General features: G+C 47.6%; 1 protein-coding gene across 1 annotated transcript in view; it reads left to right on the top strand.

Moving 5' to 3' along the window:
* EXOC4 (exocyst complex component 4) overlaps positions 1-19,426 on the top strand; it is a gene marked incomplete at its 3' end in the record, with an annotated part of 427,875 nt that overhangs the window by 392,669 nt on the left and 15,780 nt on the right. The window contains exon 17 of the mRNA XM_080363326.1: positions 1,778-1,937. Coding sequence (XP_080219452.1) covers positions 1,778-1,937 — 160 coding nt within the window. The remainder of the gene's footprint in view (positions 1-1,777; positions 1,938-19,426) is intronic.

Genomic DNA, 19,426 nt, shown 5'->3' with positions numbered 1-19,426 from the left:
CATCCCATTTCTAAAATTAAATTTAGAGAACATTAGCTCTTCTGATGTCTCATCTGTCGTGATTACTTTGGAGAACATAAGTCACATCTTGGTTCATCTCCCCTCTATTTACTTGTGGTGCTGATGCACAGCGCTGTTGCCTGCGCACCAGGGTACATGTCCTCTGTGGTCATTGTTGGAAGTCAGAAGAAGGTGGGGACTGGAGATGCACCCGTTGCCCAGTACAATACGTCAGCAGGGATGAAGGTTTCCCAGCCTGGCTGCCCTTAGTCTGGCCACTACTTACTGGTCCTAGATAAGGCTTTCAGTATCTGGGTACTATATCCATGTAGCTCCTGGTGGAGCATTTTTTAATCAGAAGTTTTCTGAGCTGTGGCAAACTGAGTGATCACCTGCACAACTACCTGAAAGGAGGTTGTTGCATGGAGGGTGTTGGTCTCTTTTCCCAAGTAACAAGCGATAGGATGAGAGGAAAGGGACTCAAATTGCGCCAAGGAAGGTTTAGATTGGATATTAGGAAAAATTTCTTCATGGAGGGGGTTGTTGGGCATTGGAACAGGCTGCCCAGGGCAGTGCTGGAGTCACCATCCCTGGAGGGGTTGAGCAGACGTGGAGATGAGGTTCTCAGGGACATGGGGTAGTGCCAGGGCTGAATTATGGTTGGACTCAATGATCTTGAGGGTCTCTTAACCAAAATGATTCTGTGATTTTACGTTGTAGAGCTGCCCTTACAGCTCAGGTTTACCATGTCTGTTCGAGGCGAGTCAAATAGCTCCACACAGAGCCATGGGGACCACTCCATCTTGCTAAGACATGAGGTTGAAGTTGATACACGAGGTCTTCAGGAAACGCAGGCACCTCTTAAGCCTGGTTTGGGGATTTACAAATACCTCACGCTGGTTGCGTATACATGAACATATTTTCTTAATTCAGACTTTTAATTGATACCTAGTCTTGTATAGATCTGTGTACTGAGCGAATTTGGCCGGGTTTTTGCTATTTGCAATGCAACATGACTGGATACGTCATTTTGGGGGTGGCTGTGACTTTTAGCAGCTGATTATGTCCTTCAGCGGGAAGATACAGACATCACTCAGACACAAGAAACTGCTCAAGACTGATCAGAGAGACGCTGCACATCAAGTGCATTGAAATGTGGCTCATTCCTGCTCTTGCAGACCATGAGTTTACCAGGGAAAAATACCGCCCTTGGTAACGTTAAAATACTCTAATATCATTTTGTAGGAGCAATAGTGGTCCATTGCTCTGCCCAGACAGAAAGGGACACTACACAAAACCTGATTATAAACCTTGAAATGCCTTGGAAATATCAGTGGCTATAATTATGCAACTTGGAGTTGTTGTAGTGTTTAAGGGCCATTTTGTGCTTTTACTAAAGAAGGAAACCTTGAGGAAAGTCCTCCAAAAATGCACAGGGAAGATATTTCTTCCCCATGAGGATGGTGAGACCCTGGGATGCGCTGCCCAGAGAAGCTGTGGATGCCCCATCCCTGCAAATGTTCAAGACCAGGTTGGATGGGGCTCTGAGCAACCAGGTCTGGGTGAAGGTGACCCTGCCCATGGCAGGGGATTGAAACTTGATGATCTTTAAGGTCCCTTCCAACCCAAACCATTCTATGATTCTATGCTATTGAGGGCTGTTTCCACATCCAGTCCTGTGTGTCTCGTGTTCTGGTTCACATGTACCACTCTACAGTGCTGATTCATGGGGTTTATGATGAATTATTGTCACTATATGTTTTCCTCACTTGTGCAGGTTTGGGCCACCTGATTTCCTGCATTCTCATCAACGGCGCCCACTACTTCAAGCGTATCAGTGAATCTGGCATCAAGAAAATGTGTAGGAACATCTTCATCCTCCAGCAGAACCTGACGAACATCACCATGTCACGTGAGGCCGACCTGGACTTCGCAAGGTGAGCAGGAAGCCCCATGTTGTGTTCATTATTATTTTGATATCAACATGTACAGAGGTAGCTACTTCCAAAAAGTTTCACCATTCGTGCTTGCAACTGGATGGATGTCAAGTTAAAAATGTAGACATGTTGATCATAAAACATTAGTGCTAATATTCACTTTCCCTCTTGTTGAGCAACATGGGTCACTTGAGCTCAGCATGAGCTTGGGCGTTACTTGAGCTCAAAGTAGAGGTTCTACCAAAGCATCTGGGGCTTCTTGTTGGTGTGGTTCTCTTGAAACTAAAACCCAGGCAAGGAGAAGCTTCTAGGTCTTGTGTGGAATTTAAACTGGATGAATCTGGGGCCTGGATTCATGCCCAGATAAGTAATACTTTGATTTGTTGAAGGTTTAAACTTGGATCAGCTCACAGGAACACTGTGTGTGAACCTCAGGGATGCCAAATGTTCCATGGCTCTTAAACTAGAAGTAATAGCAAAATAAAACCAAAACTGGACACAATAGATCCCCTGCAAGTTTCTCACCAATCTTTCTGCTTTATTCACTAAAGAAGGAGTATTTAAGTAGTAAGCTAAGTGGTGATGTAAGCCAATACTAAATTGCACATGGGGCTGTACTGGCTGATCCTCTGTGGCAGTAGCTGGTTCAGCAACAGGCAGCTGAGCCTAAGAAACAGCCAAAAGAAGAGTCTGGAACTCGCAAATTAAGGCACGTAGATCAAATGACAGAGTTTTGCGTGGCACTCGGATATGACCCACCACAAACACTGCAAATAGCTGGTGTCATCATTTGGCCATCGCTCTTGGAGGCTGAATTACGAGAGAAACGTGATTCCCTCAGATGAGGGAGAGTAGGTATGACTGAGTGCCTCATTTACTTGGGCTCCCACATGGGGAATGATCTCATTATTGAATTAGTTTCTTCATAATAACATTGGCATGGAGAAGTTATGAATGCGGACGCTTGGAGGAGGGAGAGAGAGAGAGAAAGATCCATTACTAACTCTTCAAGGAATAGAGTTCCCAAATTCAATCTTTCCTTTTTTTAATGATTTTTTTTCCCCGATCTGTTGAAATGTTAAATAAATTAGCTCAGTTTTTTGGCAGGCAGAACAAGCGCTTGAGCATGTGCTGACAGCAACTGGCACCCAAATAATGCAATGCTGACCAAGTGCTACTGGAAGCTGGCGCGGGGTTGAATATCTGTGGAGCTCCAATTCGTAGCTCTGCACAATTCGACGTGGAGTTTGAAGGGAAGGGTGAGGTGGGGACGTGTTCCCCACTCCCACTCATGCTCAGTGAGTGACACTCCAGAGCAGCAGTTTTCACATCAAACCTGCTCTAGTTGAAGATGCTCATGGCAGGGGTTGGACTAGATGACCTTAAGGAGAGAAGCCAGAGAGTGGTAGTCAATGGTGCGGAGTCTAGTTGGAGGCCAGTATCTAGTGCAGTGCCTCAGGGGGCAGTACTGGGGCCAATATTATTCAATATATTCATTAATGATTTAGATGAGGGAATAGAGTGCACTATCAGCAAGTTTGCTGATGACACTAAGCTGGGAGGAGCGGCTGACACGCCAGAGGCTGTGCTGCCATCAGAGACCTGGACAGGCTGGAGAGTTGGGCGGGGAATAACCTGATGAAATTTAACAAGGGCAAGTGTAGAGTCCTGTATCTGGGCAGGAACAGCCCCAGGTTCCAGTATAGGTTGAGAAATTACATATTAGAGAGCAGTGTAGGGGAAAGGGACCTGGGGGTCCTGGTGGACAACAGGATGACCATGAGCCAGCACTGGGCTCTTGTGGCCAGGAAGGCCAATGGCATCCTGGGGTGGGTTACAAGGGGAGTGGTTCGTAGATCAAGAGAGGTTCTCCTGCCCCTCTACTCCGCCCTGGGGAGACCACATCTGGAATATTGTGTGCAGTTCTGGGCCCCTCAGTTCCAGCAGGACAGGGAACTGCTGGAGAGGGTCCAGCGTAGGGCAATGAAGATGCTGAAGGGAGTGGAGCATCTCCCTTATGAAGAAAGGCTGAGGGAGCTGGGGCTCTTTAGTTTGGAGAAGAGGAGACTGAGGAGTGACCTTATTAATGCTTATAAATATATAAAGGGTGAGTGTCAGGAGGATGGAGCCAGGCTCTTCTCGGTGGCAAACAATGATAGGACATGGGGTAATGGGATCAAGCTGGAACACAAGAGGTTCCACTTAAATTTGAGAAAAAACTTCTTCTCATAGAGGGTGACAGACACTGGAACAGGCTGCCCAGGGGGGGTTGTGGAGTCTCCTTCTCTGGAGACATTCAAGACCCACCTGGACATGTTCCTGTGCGACCTCACCTGGGCGTTTCTGCTCCATGAGGGGACTGGACTAGATGATCTTTTGAGGTCCTTTCCAATCCCAAACATACTGTGATACTGTGATACCTTTGCAGGTCCTTTCCAACCCATACTATTCTATGAAACACACATACACCAGATTTCTTCATCTATGAGTTACGTGGCAAATAGATTTTCTCCTGCACCATTGGTATTATCATCAACAGCTGTGGAGCTCTATAGAGACACCTGAGCTTTCTGCGCAGCAGCATCAGTGGTTTTGTGGTACCCGGGATGCAGATTTCTTCCCCTAATATAAACTCAATAACATTTGTTTTTAGCTTTCACGACTGCATCGCTTCTTTCTTTCTGTCGGGGCAGATTTCTGTGATCTGGAGAGTATATTTTATGCTTTTCTTCTTCAGATGACTCCTGAATGCTTATTATCCAGATTCTCCTTTTACATAAGCGAGGCATCTCGTGCATTGAAACCCTGCCCTCCTCACCTGAATTTACAATTACCCGAGCAAGTTCTCATGTTACCCCAGGGACTCCGGTTACCAAGGTCTATTCAAACTATAAAATAAACATAACAGTTCACCCCCAGAAAGCATAAAATAATATCAATGTAGGATAAAAGTGATTTCCACTTCTGTGATATTGCTCATATAGGAATCCGTAAATGCTTTGCGCGGTAGCTAACTATCAGTTTTGATTTTTTTAAAGACGAGAAATGGAGAGCAAGTGGTTATTTGGTGTACGGGAGCAGTGGCAAAGCTAATAGAGAAATACTGGTTCTCTTCCTTCCCCGCTGCACCCCCTGGTAACTGGGGATAATTCCCACCCTGCCTCGCTTATCCAGGGACCTGGGTGATCCTAATGGGAGAAAATATTTCTGAAGTGGGAAAGACAAAATACATGGTGCTTTTTGGGTGGTTTTGGGGGTGTTTTTTTCCCTACACACAGAAAAATAGCTTTTCTCAGGCTTTTAGAGGGCTCTTTGCCCTCCAGGTTTGAGCTCAGACGCATCTAAAGCCAACTGGTTCATACTTCCCCTGGACAATCAGTTTGCTGCCCCCATTGCTCCGTCATCCTCTTGATTTCTTTGTGAACTCGGGGTTCAAGAGGTAATCAGCCATAATTAACTATCGGTGCGTCACTCCTTGCACATTACGTTTTAATTATGGAACAGGTCCTGGGTGGTCCATTGCTGAAAGTGAACACATTTCAAGTTTGATGTGCTCAAGTTTATTGGAAAGATCGGACTATTTGAGAAAGGTCTTTCAGCATTTTCCTGGCTGTTGTACTTTTGATTGGTTTTGGGTTTATATTTCACTTTCGGTATATTCTTCAAGGCTTTCTGTGGGCCTCAAAGAGCGCTGGGCATCCCCATTCTTCTCTTCGGCAGCAAAAAACCCAACCAGGGAAGCTGGAGAGGGAAGATATTTCTCCTCTGAAGCCAAAATCATATAGAGGATTCACAGCAAAAAAACCTCAACCCATGTAACACTTGCTGGTTCTTTTTCCAAAGATCTGTAACCTGCAGGATTTGCTGCTTTGGGAGCAGCACTATAGCAGGGGGAAAACGTCTTTCAAATGCGTTTTGCTTTGAGATTCTCAGTTCAAGGTAGAGCGAGGTTGGGAAATTCTCCGCAGAGCATCACGAAGCAGAGACGGAGCACATTTCCATTGGAAAACATGCGAGCTTGAGCAAGGAGTTTCTCCTCCGACAGGAGAAAGAGGAAAATAGGCCAGTTCTGACTGCTGAGGTGTCACAAAAGGATTTGTAGCATTTGCTACATTTCCTGCAAATATTAATAGGTTTTTCCCTATAATATGTGTTTGGTATCTAGGCCAGCAGAAGTGCAGTCAGCCGTTAGGGCAGCCACTACGCTGTTAAAGAAAAAGCAGTGTTTTCTTCTTATGTATAACACCTATGCACACTCTGCAAAGTCTGGGACTGAGCGTAGGTTCTAAATACGTCCAAATTTTGGACGTTTCCAACCCTGAATTAGTTTTATGCTGTTGGAGGGATACAATTCAGCTTAACATTTGGATTGCAGATCTTTTCCCTTCTGCCTCCTTTCCTACTCCCTCTCCATCCTCACCCAAAATTCCACTAGCATCTTTATACAGAGATTTAATCGCAGGCAGAGTTAGGTTTCTGCTACAGATTTATCCTTAAATAAAATATCATTCAACTCTTAAATGTTCATTTTTCATTGAAAAAAAACACCAACCTCCTTTCTCAGACACACAGCAGTGATAAAATTACCCCATTTTTGAAAGTTAATTGAGGTGGTTGCAAGGGGCATGTAGAGACCAGTGATGAAATGTGAACATTTCATACAGCACAATGTCATTTTGACCTCTAAGTTAAAGGTTTTTCAGTGGTGCTGCTCATCTGAAAGTGTCCTTCCTCCCTTAAAGGGTTTCCAGCATAGAGAACCAGAGGTGTCTGTAGACCTGTGAGTTAGATCAGAGGTTTCCCTGCTGCTGCCGTTCCAGTGAGGAGCTGCAAGGACCATTGTGGGATTAAATGATGCGAGGCTGGAACAGCTCTGCTGGGAGGACAGGCTGGGAGAGCTGGGCTGTTCAGCTGGAGAAGAGAAGCTCCAGGGAGACCTTATTGTGGCCTTTCTGTACTTAAAAGGGGCTCATAAGAAAGATGGGGACAGACTTTTGAGCAGGGCCTGTTGTGATAGGACAAGGGGTGATAGTTTTAAACTAAAGGAGGGAGATTCAGGCTGGACATGAGGAAGGAATTGTTGGCCTTGAGGATGGTGAGAGCCTGGCCCAGGTTGGCCAGAGAGGTGGTGGATGAACCATCCCTGGAGACATCCCAGGCCAGGCTGGACGGGGCTCTGAGCAACCTGAGCTGGTGAAGATGTCCCTGCTCATGGCAGGGGGGGAACTGGGGGACCTTTAAGGTCCTTCCAACCCAAACCATCCTGTGATTCTATGATTCTGTGTCTGTGTGGAGCCACAGGGTGAGATGGGAAGGGTCTAGCGTGGGTTTGGGAAGCAGCACAGCCTCAGCACCACATAAACACTCCGGTTTTGCTTGTAAGCTTGAGTGAATCACAGCAGCAAAGTGGATTTAGAGCCTCTGGGTTTAGCAGTAGCTCAGTCAGTGACTAGAAGCAGAAATGCCCTCACGCTACAATTTTCCTGTGTGAATAGACCCGTGACTTCCAGCACAAACATCCATGGAGATGACAGAGTTGTCCCATCCAGCTCTGATTTTTGCATGGAAAACACCGCTGAGACCAATCCCCAAACCGCAGTGGTGGGATTTCAGCGGGTATTTGATTTCGGAGTGCAGTTCTGGTTCGGGTGCTCGGCATTGAAGGCTCCTCTCCTGCTATGACTGACAAGCAGAGGGTGTTTTTGTTTGATTATAAAGGAGCAGGAGAGATTTGTGCCTCTTGCCTACCGCACACGGCTGGCCCAGGCAGGACGAATAAGCAATAACTTGCTGCCATCTACTGGGTGCTGCGGAGGGAAGGGGGAGACAACAAGCATTCCTCAGACAGCCCAGCGCTCTGAAATAAATCCTTTTCATTGCCAAATGTTATTTCTCTTTCTGATTCCTTTCTTGAGAGATACAGAAGCAGCAGGTTGTGTTTGATACCTGGGTGCTCGTGTTGCCTGAGGACGGAGCTGGTCAATGGAAGCTGCTCTTGGTGCTTGGATTGTGCATGTTGATCCCCAGATCCGATGGATCCTCACCTCGATCTCCCTCCTTCAGTGGCAAAGCGCTCTGCTGCTCTCAGGTGCCTCTGCAATGCTCCTGTCTTCACTTTTGGTTCAGAACTGGATGAAAAGGGTGTCTCAGGTGTTATCTCTTGGGGCTGCACTCAAGCCAGGAGAAAACTTGGGGCATTTAACATTATTCAGTTTGAGTAAAACCCACATCAGTTGAGTAGACAACTTGGGTACCGGGCGCTGTAACTCGTGCACAGCACTTAGAACAGGGCTGACAAACTCATCTTCACTGGGGGCCACATCAGCCTCGCGGTTGCCTTCAAAGAGCCGAAGGTAATTTCACGGATGTATAAATGTAGGAGTAGTTACATTTATATAGTGCTAAAATTACATTCACAGAATCACAGCATGGTTGGGGTTGGAAGGGACCTCTGGAGATCATCCAGTCCAACCCACCTGCTCACGCAGGGTCACCAGAGCAGATCACACAGGAAGGTGTCCAGACGGGTTTGAATGTCTCAGAGAAGGAGACTCCACAACCTCTCTGGGCAGCCTGGGCCAGGCTCTGGCACCTCAACGGAAAGAAGTTTCTCCTCGTATTCAGATGGACCCTCCTGTGCTTCAGTCTGTGCCCGTTGCCCCTCATCCTGTCGTTGGGCACCACTGAACAGAGTCTGGTCCATCCTCTGACACCCACCCTGAGATATTTATAACCATTGATGAGATCCCCTCTCAGCTTCTCTTCTCCAGCTGAACAGCCCCAGCTCTCTCAGTGTCTCCTCATCACAAAGATGCTCCAGACCCCTCATCAACTTCATATCCAACCACTGGACTCCCTCCAGTAATTCCTTGTCCTTCTTAAACTGGGGAGTCCAGAACTGGACACGGAACTCCAGATGTGGCCTCCCCAGGGCAGAGCAGAGGGGGAGGAACAACCTCCCTGACCTGCTGGTCACACTTTTCCTAACACACCCCAGGTACCATTGGCCTCTTGGCCACAAGGGCACATTGGTGACTCATGGCCATTTGGCCCTTTGAAGGCAACCACAAGGCTGATGTGGCCTCCGGTGAAAATGAGTTTGACACCGCTGACTTTGGAGATGTAAAGCAGGTGGAGCAGATCACAATAAAGGATACTGCAGGTAAAATTGGGTTTGAACTGGGGTTGCATCTGCGGCAGATCTGTTCTTTCTTTTGTCGGACATACTCTTAGTCCTGCTCTTTCAAAGCTTCCTTGCCTGAAAGCCTCGGCTTTCTGCCCCTATGTTAGGAGCAGACCGTAGCGGGGGCTGACGTTCCCAGAAATATTAATCATAGAATAACTGGATAATACGTGAACCCAGACATGAGGGATGTGGGCACAAGAGAAAAAATCAAACAGCCAAGTTCTCACTGTGGTCCAGGAGCAGCTGGTGACTCCTGGGTCCCTGTTGACCTCACTCATTACCTCTCCTGCAGGTCAGGTGTGAGGGTTTTTGGTTCCACATTCCCACTTCCATTGTGAAATAGCTGTGACAGTCTCCCAGATGTTCGGTCGCTATTGATGGCTGTCAGGATTGAAGGTGGCATTTCAACACATACGAAATGTTTTTTTCTCTGCATGGCAGGGACAGCAGATGGCTGTCAAATATATATATTATAGTGTCTCGTCAGGGCTAGACAACCCTACAGATTGAACCCTGGTTTTTTATCAGTATCCTGATGTAGACAAGCTGGTCACTGAGCCGCCCCCTCTCGTCTCTGTGTTCAAGGGATAAACTCTTCCGTGTTCATTAAATCTGCAATTGTGTTAGTCTACAGGAAATCCTCTCCCCTCACTTTATAGCCCAAGATTCTGAGTGCTATGGAAGGTAAAAATCAGCAATACTTTGCAGCACGGATCCTGGGCAGACCCTTCCCTGCAGAGGAGCCAGAAGCAGAACAGGCTCTAGAATAAAAGCTTCTCTTTGCTGACAGCATGGGAAAGACGTGTTATCTCCACCACGACGCTGGACTCACGTTGTGTATCTGTGGAGCATGCCCTCATTTTGGTTTTGCTGCTTTTAATTAACAAAGCCGCTTTAGTTTTCAATTAAGGACTTGGTGACAACAAAATCCGCATTTTCTTTTCCTTTCTTTTCTCTTTCGTTTTCTCCCCCCCTGTAGTTTCCACTGAGCTTTGATCTCAGTGCAGGTTTAATTAGCTGTAATTAGTGGTTTCACTGCATTAACCAAAAATCTCAATGACAGAGGATTAAAAAACACCCTTCTGGCTCGACGATCCCCCCCCCATCCCCTTCTCCTTTTGCTTCCCCCATGTGCTTTAGGGGTCCCCAGACGGTCCTTCACCAGACGGGTGCCGCTGGGTGATGCCCCGTGCATCCCAAACAGCCGCCCTGTTACGGACTCATTAAAATTACACTGGAACAAATCACCCATCCGTGTAGTTTAATTTCCAGTTAAATTTGCAGCTGCTATGAATTCTAGTAGGGCACCAATTTCTGCCTTCACAACATTTCACAACAGCTCAGAGAAGAGTTGAGAGAAGGGGAAGGGGCTGGAGCACAAGTGTGATGGGAGCGGCTGAGGGACCTGGGGGGTTCAGCTGGAGAACAGGAGCTGAGAGGAGACCTTCTGATCTCTGAACTGCCTGAAAGGAGCTTGGAGCCAGGGGGGTCGGGCTCTGCTCCCCAGGAACAAGCACCAGGAGCAGAGGAAACGGCCTCAAGTTGCGCCAGGAGAGGTTGAGGTTGGATGTGGGGAACAATTTCTTCCCCAAAGGGCTGTGGGGCATTGGAACAGGCTGCCCAGGGCAGTGCTGGCGTCACCATCCCTGGAAGGGTTTAAAAGACACATAGGTGAGGTTCTTCAGGACATGGCTTGGCAGTGTTGGGTTATGGTTGGACTCAATGATCTTGAGGGTCTCTTCCAACTAAAATGATTCTGTGATTCTATTTCATAGATCACTTCTTGGGGTTTCTGCCTGCATTGCAGTACATTTACAGCAAAGTGCCTGCTCAAGACTTTCAAAACTTCCAGCTTCTCCAGTCCCATGTGAACTTCTGGAATCCATAGCATGTCCGTGGCCTTTGCTGGAGGTGCCCAGCTTCTCAGCACAGAAATGAGAGAGGTTTTTGGAAGGCATGACCCTGATCTGGGGCAACCTAAATCACTGGTGTGCTCTTCTCCATGGAGGTTCACAGGGAAATATCGCAGTTGGCTACGTGAGTCACCTGGTCAGTCACAACAGAGCAGGAAGAAACCAAAGAGGTAATTGAGCTGGTAGAGTAAGAGAATCACGTCTCCTGTCAAAATATCCACTTGACACGTGTTACAGATCAGTGTACCCCACACCAAGCCCCACCAACCACTCCTGTGTTGGAAAAGGTCTCGTTTTCTCCAACCGGCTCAGAAGCTTTATGGATATTTATGGAGACAACACTGGAAAATGCAGCATTCCCAGGTAGCTCATCTTGATGCCCAGGACAGGAGATTGCAGACGGCTCCCAGTTCACCATGGGTCAAGTGTTTCTGCTTACCACATCCATACCAAAATAGTCTGTTTCATGCATGACCCAATGTCCTTGCAGTGCTGGGAACCAAAACGTTCTCCTTGTCCCTTCCTCAGTTCTCCGGGATAAGCAGTTGGTGGAATTCAGATCTAAGCTTTATGTCTATGAGTGTTTTAGAGGAGTTTGTCCAGTTTTTGTCTTTGAATCCCTAGCCCGTGGTGCTGAGATGTACAGAAAAAGCAACACCCCTGTCTTGAAGCCTGAAAATGGTTCTCAGTTCATCTCACCAGAGCTAGGAGGACACACGCTCTGAATCTCATGTTCCCGCAGGACTCAGAAGCCATTTCTTGCTGTCCCAGGTTTGTCAGTTGGGAAGGGAAGCCTTCCCAAGACCAGGAATTCCACTTCTCTTACCGAGCCATGTCCAGTTCTGGCCTCCCCAGTTTAAGAAGGACAAGGAATTACTGAAGGGAGTCCAGTGGTGGGATATGAAGTTGATGAGGTGTCTGGAGCATCTTTGTGATGAGGAGACACTGAGAGAGCTGGGGCTGTTCAGCTGGAGAAGAGAAGCTGAGAGGGGATCTCATCAATGGTTATAAATATCTCCAGGGTGGGTGTCAGAGGATGGACCAGACTCTGTTCAGTGATGCCCAACAACAGGATGAGGGGCAACGGGCACAGACTGAAGCACAGGAGGGTCCATCTGAACATGAGGAGAAACTTCTTCCCTTTGAGGTGCCAGAGCCTGGCCCAGGCTGCCCAGAGAGGTTGTGGAGTCTCCTTCTCTGAGACATTCAAACCCGCCTGGACACCTTCCTGTGTGATCTGCTCTGGTGACCCTGCGTTAGCAGGTGGGTTGGACTGGATGATCTCCAGAGGTCCCTTCAACCCCAACCATCGTGTGGTTCTGCGATCCCCTCCTGGTATTTCTTCTTTACCACAAAACCAGGCTTTTTTGTGCATCCTGATGCGTCCTGGCACATTTGGAGATGGGGTCTTAATGCACCTTCTGGCTGAAGTCTGATGTCGTTCAATTCCTTTCAGTTCACTGTCACTGACTGTAGATGGTAAATGTATTCCCAGGATAATCTATATTGGAGTTGTGCTCTGGCCACTTTTCTGTCACCTGGGTCCTTTCAGCCCTGTCCCCTTCTGCATGGTCAATGCACCCAAAGTGGATCCGTTACATCAGCTGCTGGAAGGGTTTTGTTTCTCCCATCTTTGGGCATCCTGCCGGACATGAGATGTGAGTAGATCCGAACACCCCTGCTTTGTGCAGGTCTGAAATACTCCCCAGGACAGCGCTTGATCCTTTACCTGCCTCCTCTGCAAAACTACCCCCAAAATGTGTTTTATTTGCTATGCGAAACGTGTAGTCAATACACAACAAAAGACAATTTCTGGTTGTGTTTGTATGTACCCCACGATGCCAACAGCTCCGCAAACACCACCTTCCTCCTCTCATCCACTGCACAGCAGGCCCTGATGTGACACAGTAAATTAGAGCAGGGAAATGGTCCAGTTTTTGGGAGAAAAGGCTACATTTTGGTTTTTTGCACCATTCTTTTCCCTTTCTTTTTTGGCAGGATCAGCTCCCCGGTCTGGTTCACAGCGGGCCTTGCAAACAGCTGTGCTGGCACAACCCAAGGAGAGGGAACAAACAGGGAAATGAGCTGTAAAGGCTCTGAAATGATAATGTTCCTGAAAATGGAACTTTATCTTAAATTAGGATAAGACATCAAGGGTGAAGAAGGGGATTGCTCGAGGCAGGAGGAGCAGAAGTCGCCGCTCTTCCCGCACCATCTTTGGGCCATTTGGCCTCACTCCAGCCTAAGGATGGGCAAGTTTTGTGCTCAGTTTTGCTGAGCAGCAGAGTTTTGAATTCGTTGCGTGTGTCTGGGAAATGCTTTGCCTACTGCTGATTCTCCACATTAGGATAAAACCATCCAAAGTGCCCTAACGGTGATATACCAGATGTTTGGAAGCAAAGAGCCTGACTCATGAGGGATGACATTTCTCGTGTTTGTCCTTAAGTAATTTTCGTGTAATGAGAGCACTTGAACACATGAAGACGGAAAGGAAGTGGCTGAACCAGTGGGTGATGGCAGCACATCCCTCCCCTGCCTTCAGTGGCTGCATGGATTGTAAATTCCTCAAGGAGGGGATTTGTAATTAAAACACACACCAGGCATTTTGCAAACACACAGTTTGTGGCAGCTCCAAGAACACGCGCTCAAGCCCAACAGAGCATTTAAGCCTGAGTTTAACTTTCAGGTACACGCGTTGACCCATTGATCTGATGCGCACTTGCTTTATAACTACGGGTCCACCGTAGTCACCTCTCCATCGAAGCTGGTTGTCCTTGGTTCCCTTTACAGCAAGTAGCAAGAAGTGAGCATGGTTAGAATGCGATTTTCTGAATTGCTTTAAATTTTCTTTGAAATGAGGTGTCACTTTTTCACAAGGGTTGGGGAGCCAAGGTGGGATTATCCATGGCAGATGTCTATCTCTAGGCAAGGTGAGCACATCCCATGCTGTCCGGAGTGATTTTAGGGGCGAGCAGATCAATGCGTAAGTGCCCTCGATAGGTTTTTACACCCAGTATCACAGAACCCCAGAATGTCAGGGGTTGAAGGGCCCTGGAAAGCTCATCCAGTGCAATCCCCCCATGGAGCAGGAACACCCAGATGAGGTTACACAGGAAGGTGTCCAGGCGGGTTGGAATGTCTGCACAGAAGGAGACTCCACAACCCCCCTGGGCAGCCTGGGCCAGGCTCTGCCACCCTCACCGGGAACAAGTTTCTTCTCAAATTTAAGTGGAACCTTCTGTGTTCCAGTTTGTACCCATTACCCCTTGTCCTATCATTGGTTGTCACTGAGAAGAGCCTGGCTCCATCCTCCTGACACTCCCCCTTTAGATATCTGTAAACATGAATGAGGTCACCCCTCAGTCTCCTCTTGTCCAGCTCCAGAGCCCCAGCTCCCTCAGCCTTTCCTCACACGGGAGATGCTCCACTCCCTTCAGCATCTTTGTTGCCCTGCGCTGGACTCTCTGCAGCAGTTCCCTGTCCTGCTGGAACTGAGGGGCCACAGCTGGACACAAGATTCCAGGTGTGGTCTCCCCAGGGCAGAGCAGAGGGGCAGGAGAACCTCTGATCCAGTATTAACTGGATTACGGGGCTGAATTAATTCCATAATTCCTACATCCCTAATGACCGAACGCGCTGCGATGTGTGAAATCACGTATCATTCATTCTTCCCCAGTATCGCTGCGTATGGCAGAGAAAACATCTTAAAATAGCAGCTGGTACTGGAAGGCACTGGTCCTGCCCGTGCTTTCCACTGTTGACTCAACGTGTTTATTTTGACCGGCCATTTCACTTTTTCCTGGAGGCGCTTTTAATCTTCGCTCTGTAACCTTTAAAGATATAGGTTTTAGTGGCCTCTGTAATGATTTTCGTTGCCTGAATGTGGATGCCTTGAGTTGCTCCGAGTAAAGAGATTAATTCAATTTTCCTAAACTGGAAACGGACTGAAAAACTGAAAGGCTTCATTGACTTTCTTTGCTTGGTTCTTGGTGTGTTAGTGAAACAATCAATGGAGGTGAACTTCTCAGCCAGCAGAAACCAGCATTCGCATTTCCAGGGACACAAGCTCAGGAAGATGCGAATAAACATTTTTAAGAAGTGTTTTTGGCTGTTAGACTTGGCCAGAGCACATTCCCACTCTGCATTAACGTCGGGATATATCCTCCTGGAAAGGAATTACAAACAAATTCCTCATTTATGCCTGAGGTGACAGTCTTTTGCTGATATGTGCTTTCTTGAGACTAATAAGTTTTGAATGTCGGTGGGTAAAAAAAAAATCAAAGTAATTACTTTGTGTTCCCAAGCTCCTTATTTGTGTAGGTGCATGTGTGTTTATCTCTCTCTGTCATGCTGCATTGCTAATGGTAATTAAAGGGAAGGGATTTTTTTCTTGTTAGAAGTTTTTCTTCTTAATTTCTGCCTTTAGTGACTTTGGCCTCCGTGACGATACTTAAGCCACTGACCAGGTATTTGTAGAACTGCAGTTGCTTTAATATAAGGTCTAAGTTTAGAAAACTCGGCCTGTCCAGCTGGAATTGGATCGTATTGTTTGTTCAGGTCTGCAGTACATGGAGTGGGTGTTTGATTTCTTTGCAGACCACATTTTGAAAGGATGTTCTGTGGATGCAAGTCCTGCTATTCACCATCATCTTAGAATCATAGAATTGGTTTGGATCCAGAAGACCCTCAAGATCATCAAGTCGAACCGTTAACCCAACCCTGGCACTAAACCATCTCCCTAAGAACCGCATCGATGTGTCTTTTAAACCTCTCCAGGGATGGTGACTCCAGCACTGCCCTGGGCAGCCTGTTCCAACGCCAGGTCTCAGTCTGGACCAAGAGACCAAAACTGCAGCCCCAGCAGCGTGTCCAGAAACTGCCCAGGTTAATACAGGCTTTCTTATCCCACAGAAATACAAAAATGAATGTAAAAGCTCATTTCCAGGTCCGCATAAAGCACAAAACACTTGTGCTACACCACTGGCTTTAGCCAGGAAGGGGCCAGGCAAGTTTTTTCTATGCCTAGAGAGCAGCTTTATTTGTTTCTTTGCTTTAAAAATGCCATAGGAACATTTTAGCAACCCTCTTCTCTGATTTAAGCGCAAGTACCCTCTCCTCCCAACTTCATTTGGTCCCGTGCACTTCCACAGCTTCACGTACGGAAATCATATCAAGCATCATACAAGAGGAAACGGCCTCAAGTTGCACTCGGGGAGGTTGAGGTTGGATCTGGGGAACAATTTCTTCCCCAAAGGGCTGTGGGGCATTGGAACAGGCTGCCCAGGGCAGTGCTGGCGTCACCATCCCTGGAGGGTTGCACAGACGGACATGAGGTTCTCAGGGACATGGGGCAGTGACAGTGTTGTGTTAATGGTTGGACTTGATGATCTTGAGAGTCTTTTCCAACCAAAATGATTCTGTGATTCTGAGGTGTTGGGGTGTGGCTGTGACCACACTGGGGACAGTGAGGCAGGAGGGTGATGGTGACGGTGACCTGAGCAGAGCCATCAAAGGTGGAGTGAAAACGTGCATTTTACAGCATCCTTCCTGAAACAGGCGCTGTATTTGTGGCATTGAGCATTGCTAGGCGCGGCTTAGCGGGTTAAAATAGGAGCTTTGTGGCACGTATCGCTGGTATCTCCTGGTGGCACTTGTTATGTCCTCACTCGCACGTGGGTGGTGAATGTCTGTCGTTCCATCGGTGTGGTTGTTGGTGCGGCTGATCGGTGTGGTTGTTGGTGCGGCTGGTGGAGCGGCTCATCTCACCTGCAAAGCGAACACCTGCTGATTTCTGATTCAAAAAGCCCAAACAGAATGGCCAAAAAAGAGGGGTGGGCACGTAAAGCTTTGCCTGCAGCTCTTCCTTCAGGAATTCGGTGAGCCAGTGAAGATCAGGAGAGTTGGTGGCAGAGATTTCTGTGTTAGAAAGAGCTTGGAGGAGGGATGGAGAGGAACATTTTACTCTAGAACCTGTGTGCCATGCAGAGCTCGAGGAGCCTCCAACGTTCTGTTGAGCTTTGTGGGAGGCCATGAGCATATTTTTGTACCCGTGGATGTGGAATAACATCTCTAGCTGGATTTCTTGATGTATTTAGATTGCAATTCAGTCTCTTAATAATTTTTTGTGATCATTACTGTTTTGCAAGTGATCACTGCCCAGAGTGAAGCAAGGAAGGAGAAGGTGGAACACGGTTGGGTTTGCTTTTAGTTTAAGTTTGTTGGTTGGTTGTATTTTTATCTCTACAGTAGCCAAGAGTGGTTCCTACCAGCACAGGGAATGGGCTTCAGTGGATCATCTGCTCTCTTTGGAGCAACATCTCCCATTCTCACCTGTGAGCCATTAGAGCTGGCTGGTGTTATGGGGAAGCTCTGCCAAGGTGAGGTGGAAGGGATAGGAGGAGAAAGGCCTTTTAAACACTCTTTAATTCTCCAACCAGATGGGGATATTACGAGCAAATCCTGTAGACTCTGAAGCGCTACGTCTTGTAGTTTCTGAAGGGATACGTCTTATAGTTCCTAAAGGCTCAAATCGCATCACTGAGTTAGTTCTGGTTTGAAATGTCTCTGTTGTCAAGTCTTGGGCTGCTTTGATCGACGCTGTTCAAACAAGACCACAATTTAACCCCAGACTCCCGTTTGAGCCTGAATAAACACCCAGAGTCACCCCACAGGAACAGGTCCCCCTATGAGTGTACAAGGATGTGAAGTCCGTGTCTTTGCTCTCACATCCCCTGCTTGGAGCTGCTGTTTGATCTAGAAATTGCTTTCTGCTCCCGTGTTTAAAGGTGGGCTCTGCCCGCGCTCGGTTTGTGTGCTGAAGGTGTGGGACCCTGCTGGGAGCTTCGCCTTAAATGCTCAGCAAACAGAGCTGTTAGAGGAAGGACAGAATTTTTAAGAAGGGGAGTTGGCATGACACACAAAATAAAATAAAGGCAAAGAAAGGGGGAACCATCAGTGTGTGAAGAACAACCTTCCCAGGCATTTGTGTGCAGCTGAAATAAAGGTAAATATCAGATTGTCAGCTTGAAGTGCATCTCTATTGCCTCGCTCCAGCCTGCAAATGAAAGCAATTAGAAAAATGTCCTGCCTTTTTCACAGTAGGCTGCATCTTTCCAGCACGAGCCCCACAGATAGAAAGACACATGCAAGTCCTTAAGTAGCAGATTGGTTTACCCTGTCAGTCAGATCTCATTAGGAACCGCAATGCTTCATACCCAGTGATCTGCGAGGAAATAACAGATATCGGTGCAGCGCGATACGTTTTTAAGAGTCGTTGCTCATCACTTTTCTATGTGCTAACGTCATATCACTCGCAGAGGTCTCGCTTTTAATTAGATGGAACCGAGGAGCGGAGGATTTCAACCTGCTGATGCGATGGCGTCCAGGAAGCAGAAATGTTTCACTTGGAAGGTGTAGGAGCAATTGCAGCACGGCTGGTAGGGTGTAAAATATCAGTGCAAGGACAAGGTCATCAGGTGAGGATGTGGTTCTGGGAATGGCTCTTTCAAGATCACAGCTGAGAACAGGAGAGAGGAGCAGGGGGTAGCAACGGCCTGGGGCCAGTTCCTGCTGGAATATAGGAGGAAAATGAGCAAAGGACAAAAATATCACACCTGAGAGGACCAACAGGGTCAACCCATGACATAGTGTTAGGGCAGAGCAAGAGAGCTGGACAGTAGGGTCCAGGGTGCGTATAGCCCAGGAACAGTATGGCAGAGCTGGCCGATTTCTGTGATGTCCCTTAATGTCCTTAAACTGAAAGAGGGGAGATTGAGGATGAACATGAGGAAGAAATTGTTGTCCCTGAGGGTGGTGAGAGCCTGGCCCAGGTTGGCCAGAGGGGTGGTGGATGAACCATCTCTGGAGACATCCCAGGCCAGGCTGGACGGGGCTCTGAGCAACCTGAGTTGGTGAAGATGTCCCTGCGCATGGCAGAGGGGACACTGGGCGGGCTTTGAAGGTCCCTTCAACCCAAACTGTTCTATGATTCTCTGATTCTATGATCTCCTGGCTCTGGGATTTAACCAAATTCATTCAGGCTCCATGGAGCCATTTGCCTTTCGGACAAGTTGCCATTCCCCAGTTTCTGACCTGTGCCCGTGGAGGGGCAGCAGCTCCACGTCATCTTCTTTTTCTCCCCCTACTTTCTTCCCTCCTCAAGCGCGTGCAGCAGCATCCTGGTTTGGATATTCAGCCGCCCCAGTGTTTTTCACCATGAGCTTTTCCAGAAAACCATCTGAGTTGAATGCGATTGTCACAACCACCTTGAATGCAATGAAAACGCTGCCCCAAAAGAGAAACCGTGATCGTTGCATCTAAATCACTAATAAAACATAGTAAACTGAGAGATGATTCTTCAACTGCAGAAGGCAACTGGCTCCAGGGCACAA

This window comes from Nesoenas mayeri (genome assembly GCF_963082525.1).
Source record: "Nesoenas mayeri genome assembly, chromosome: 1".
In the NCBI taxonomy this organism is placed as follows: Eukaryota; Metazoa; Chordata; class Aves; order Columbiformes; family Columbidae; genus Nesoenas; species Nesoenas mayeri.
The sequence above is the reverse complement of the archived record's forward strand: the minus strand, read 5'-3'. Positions and strand labels throughout refer to the sequence as shown.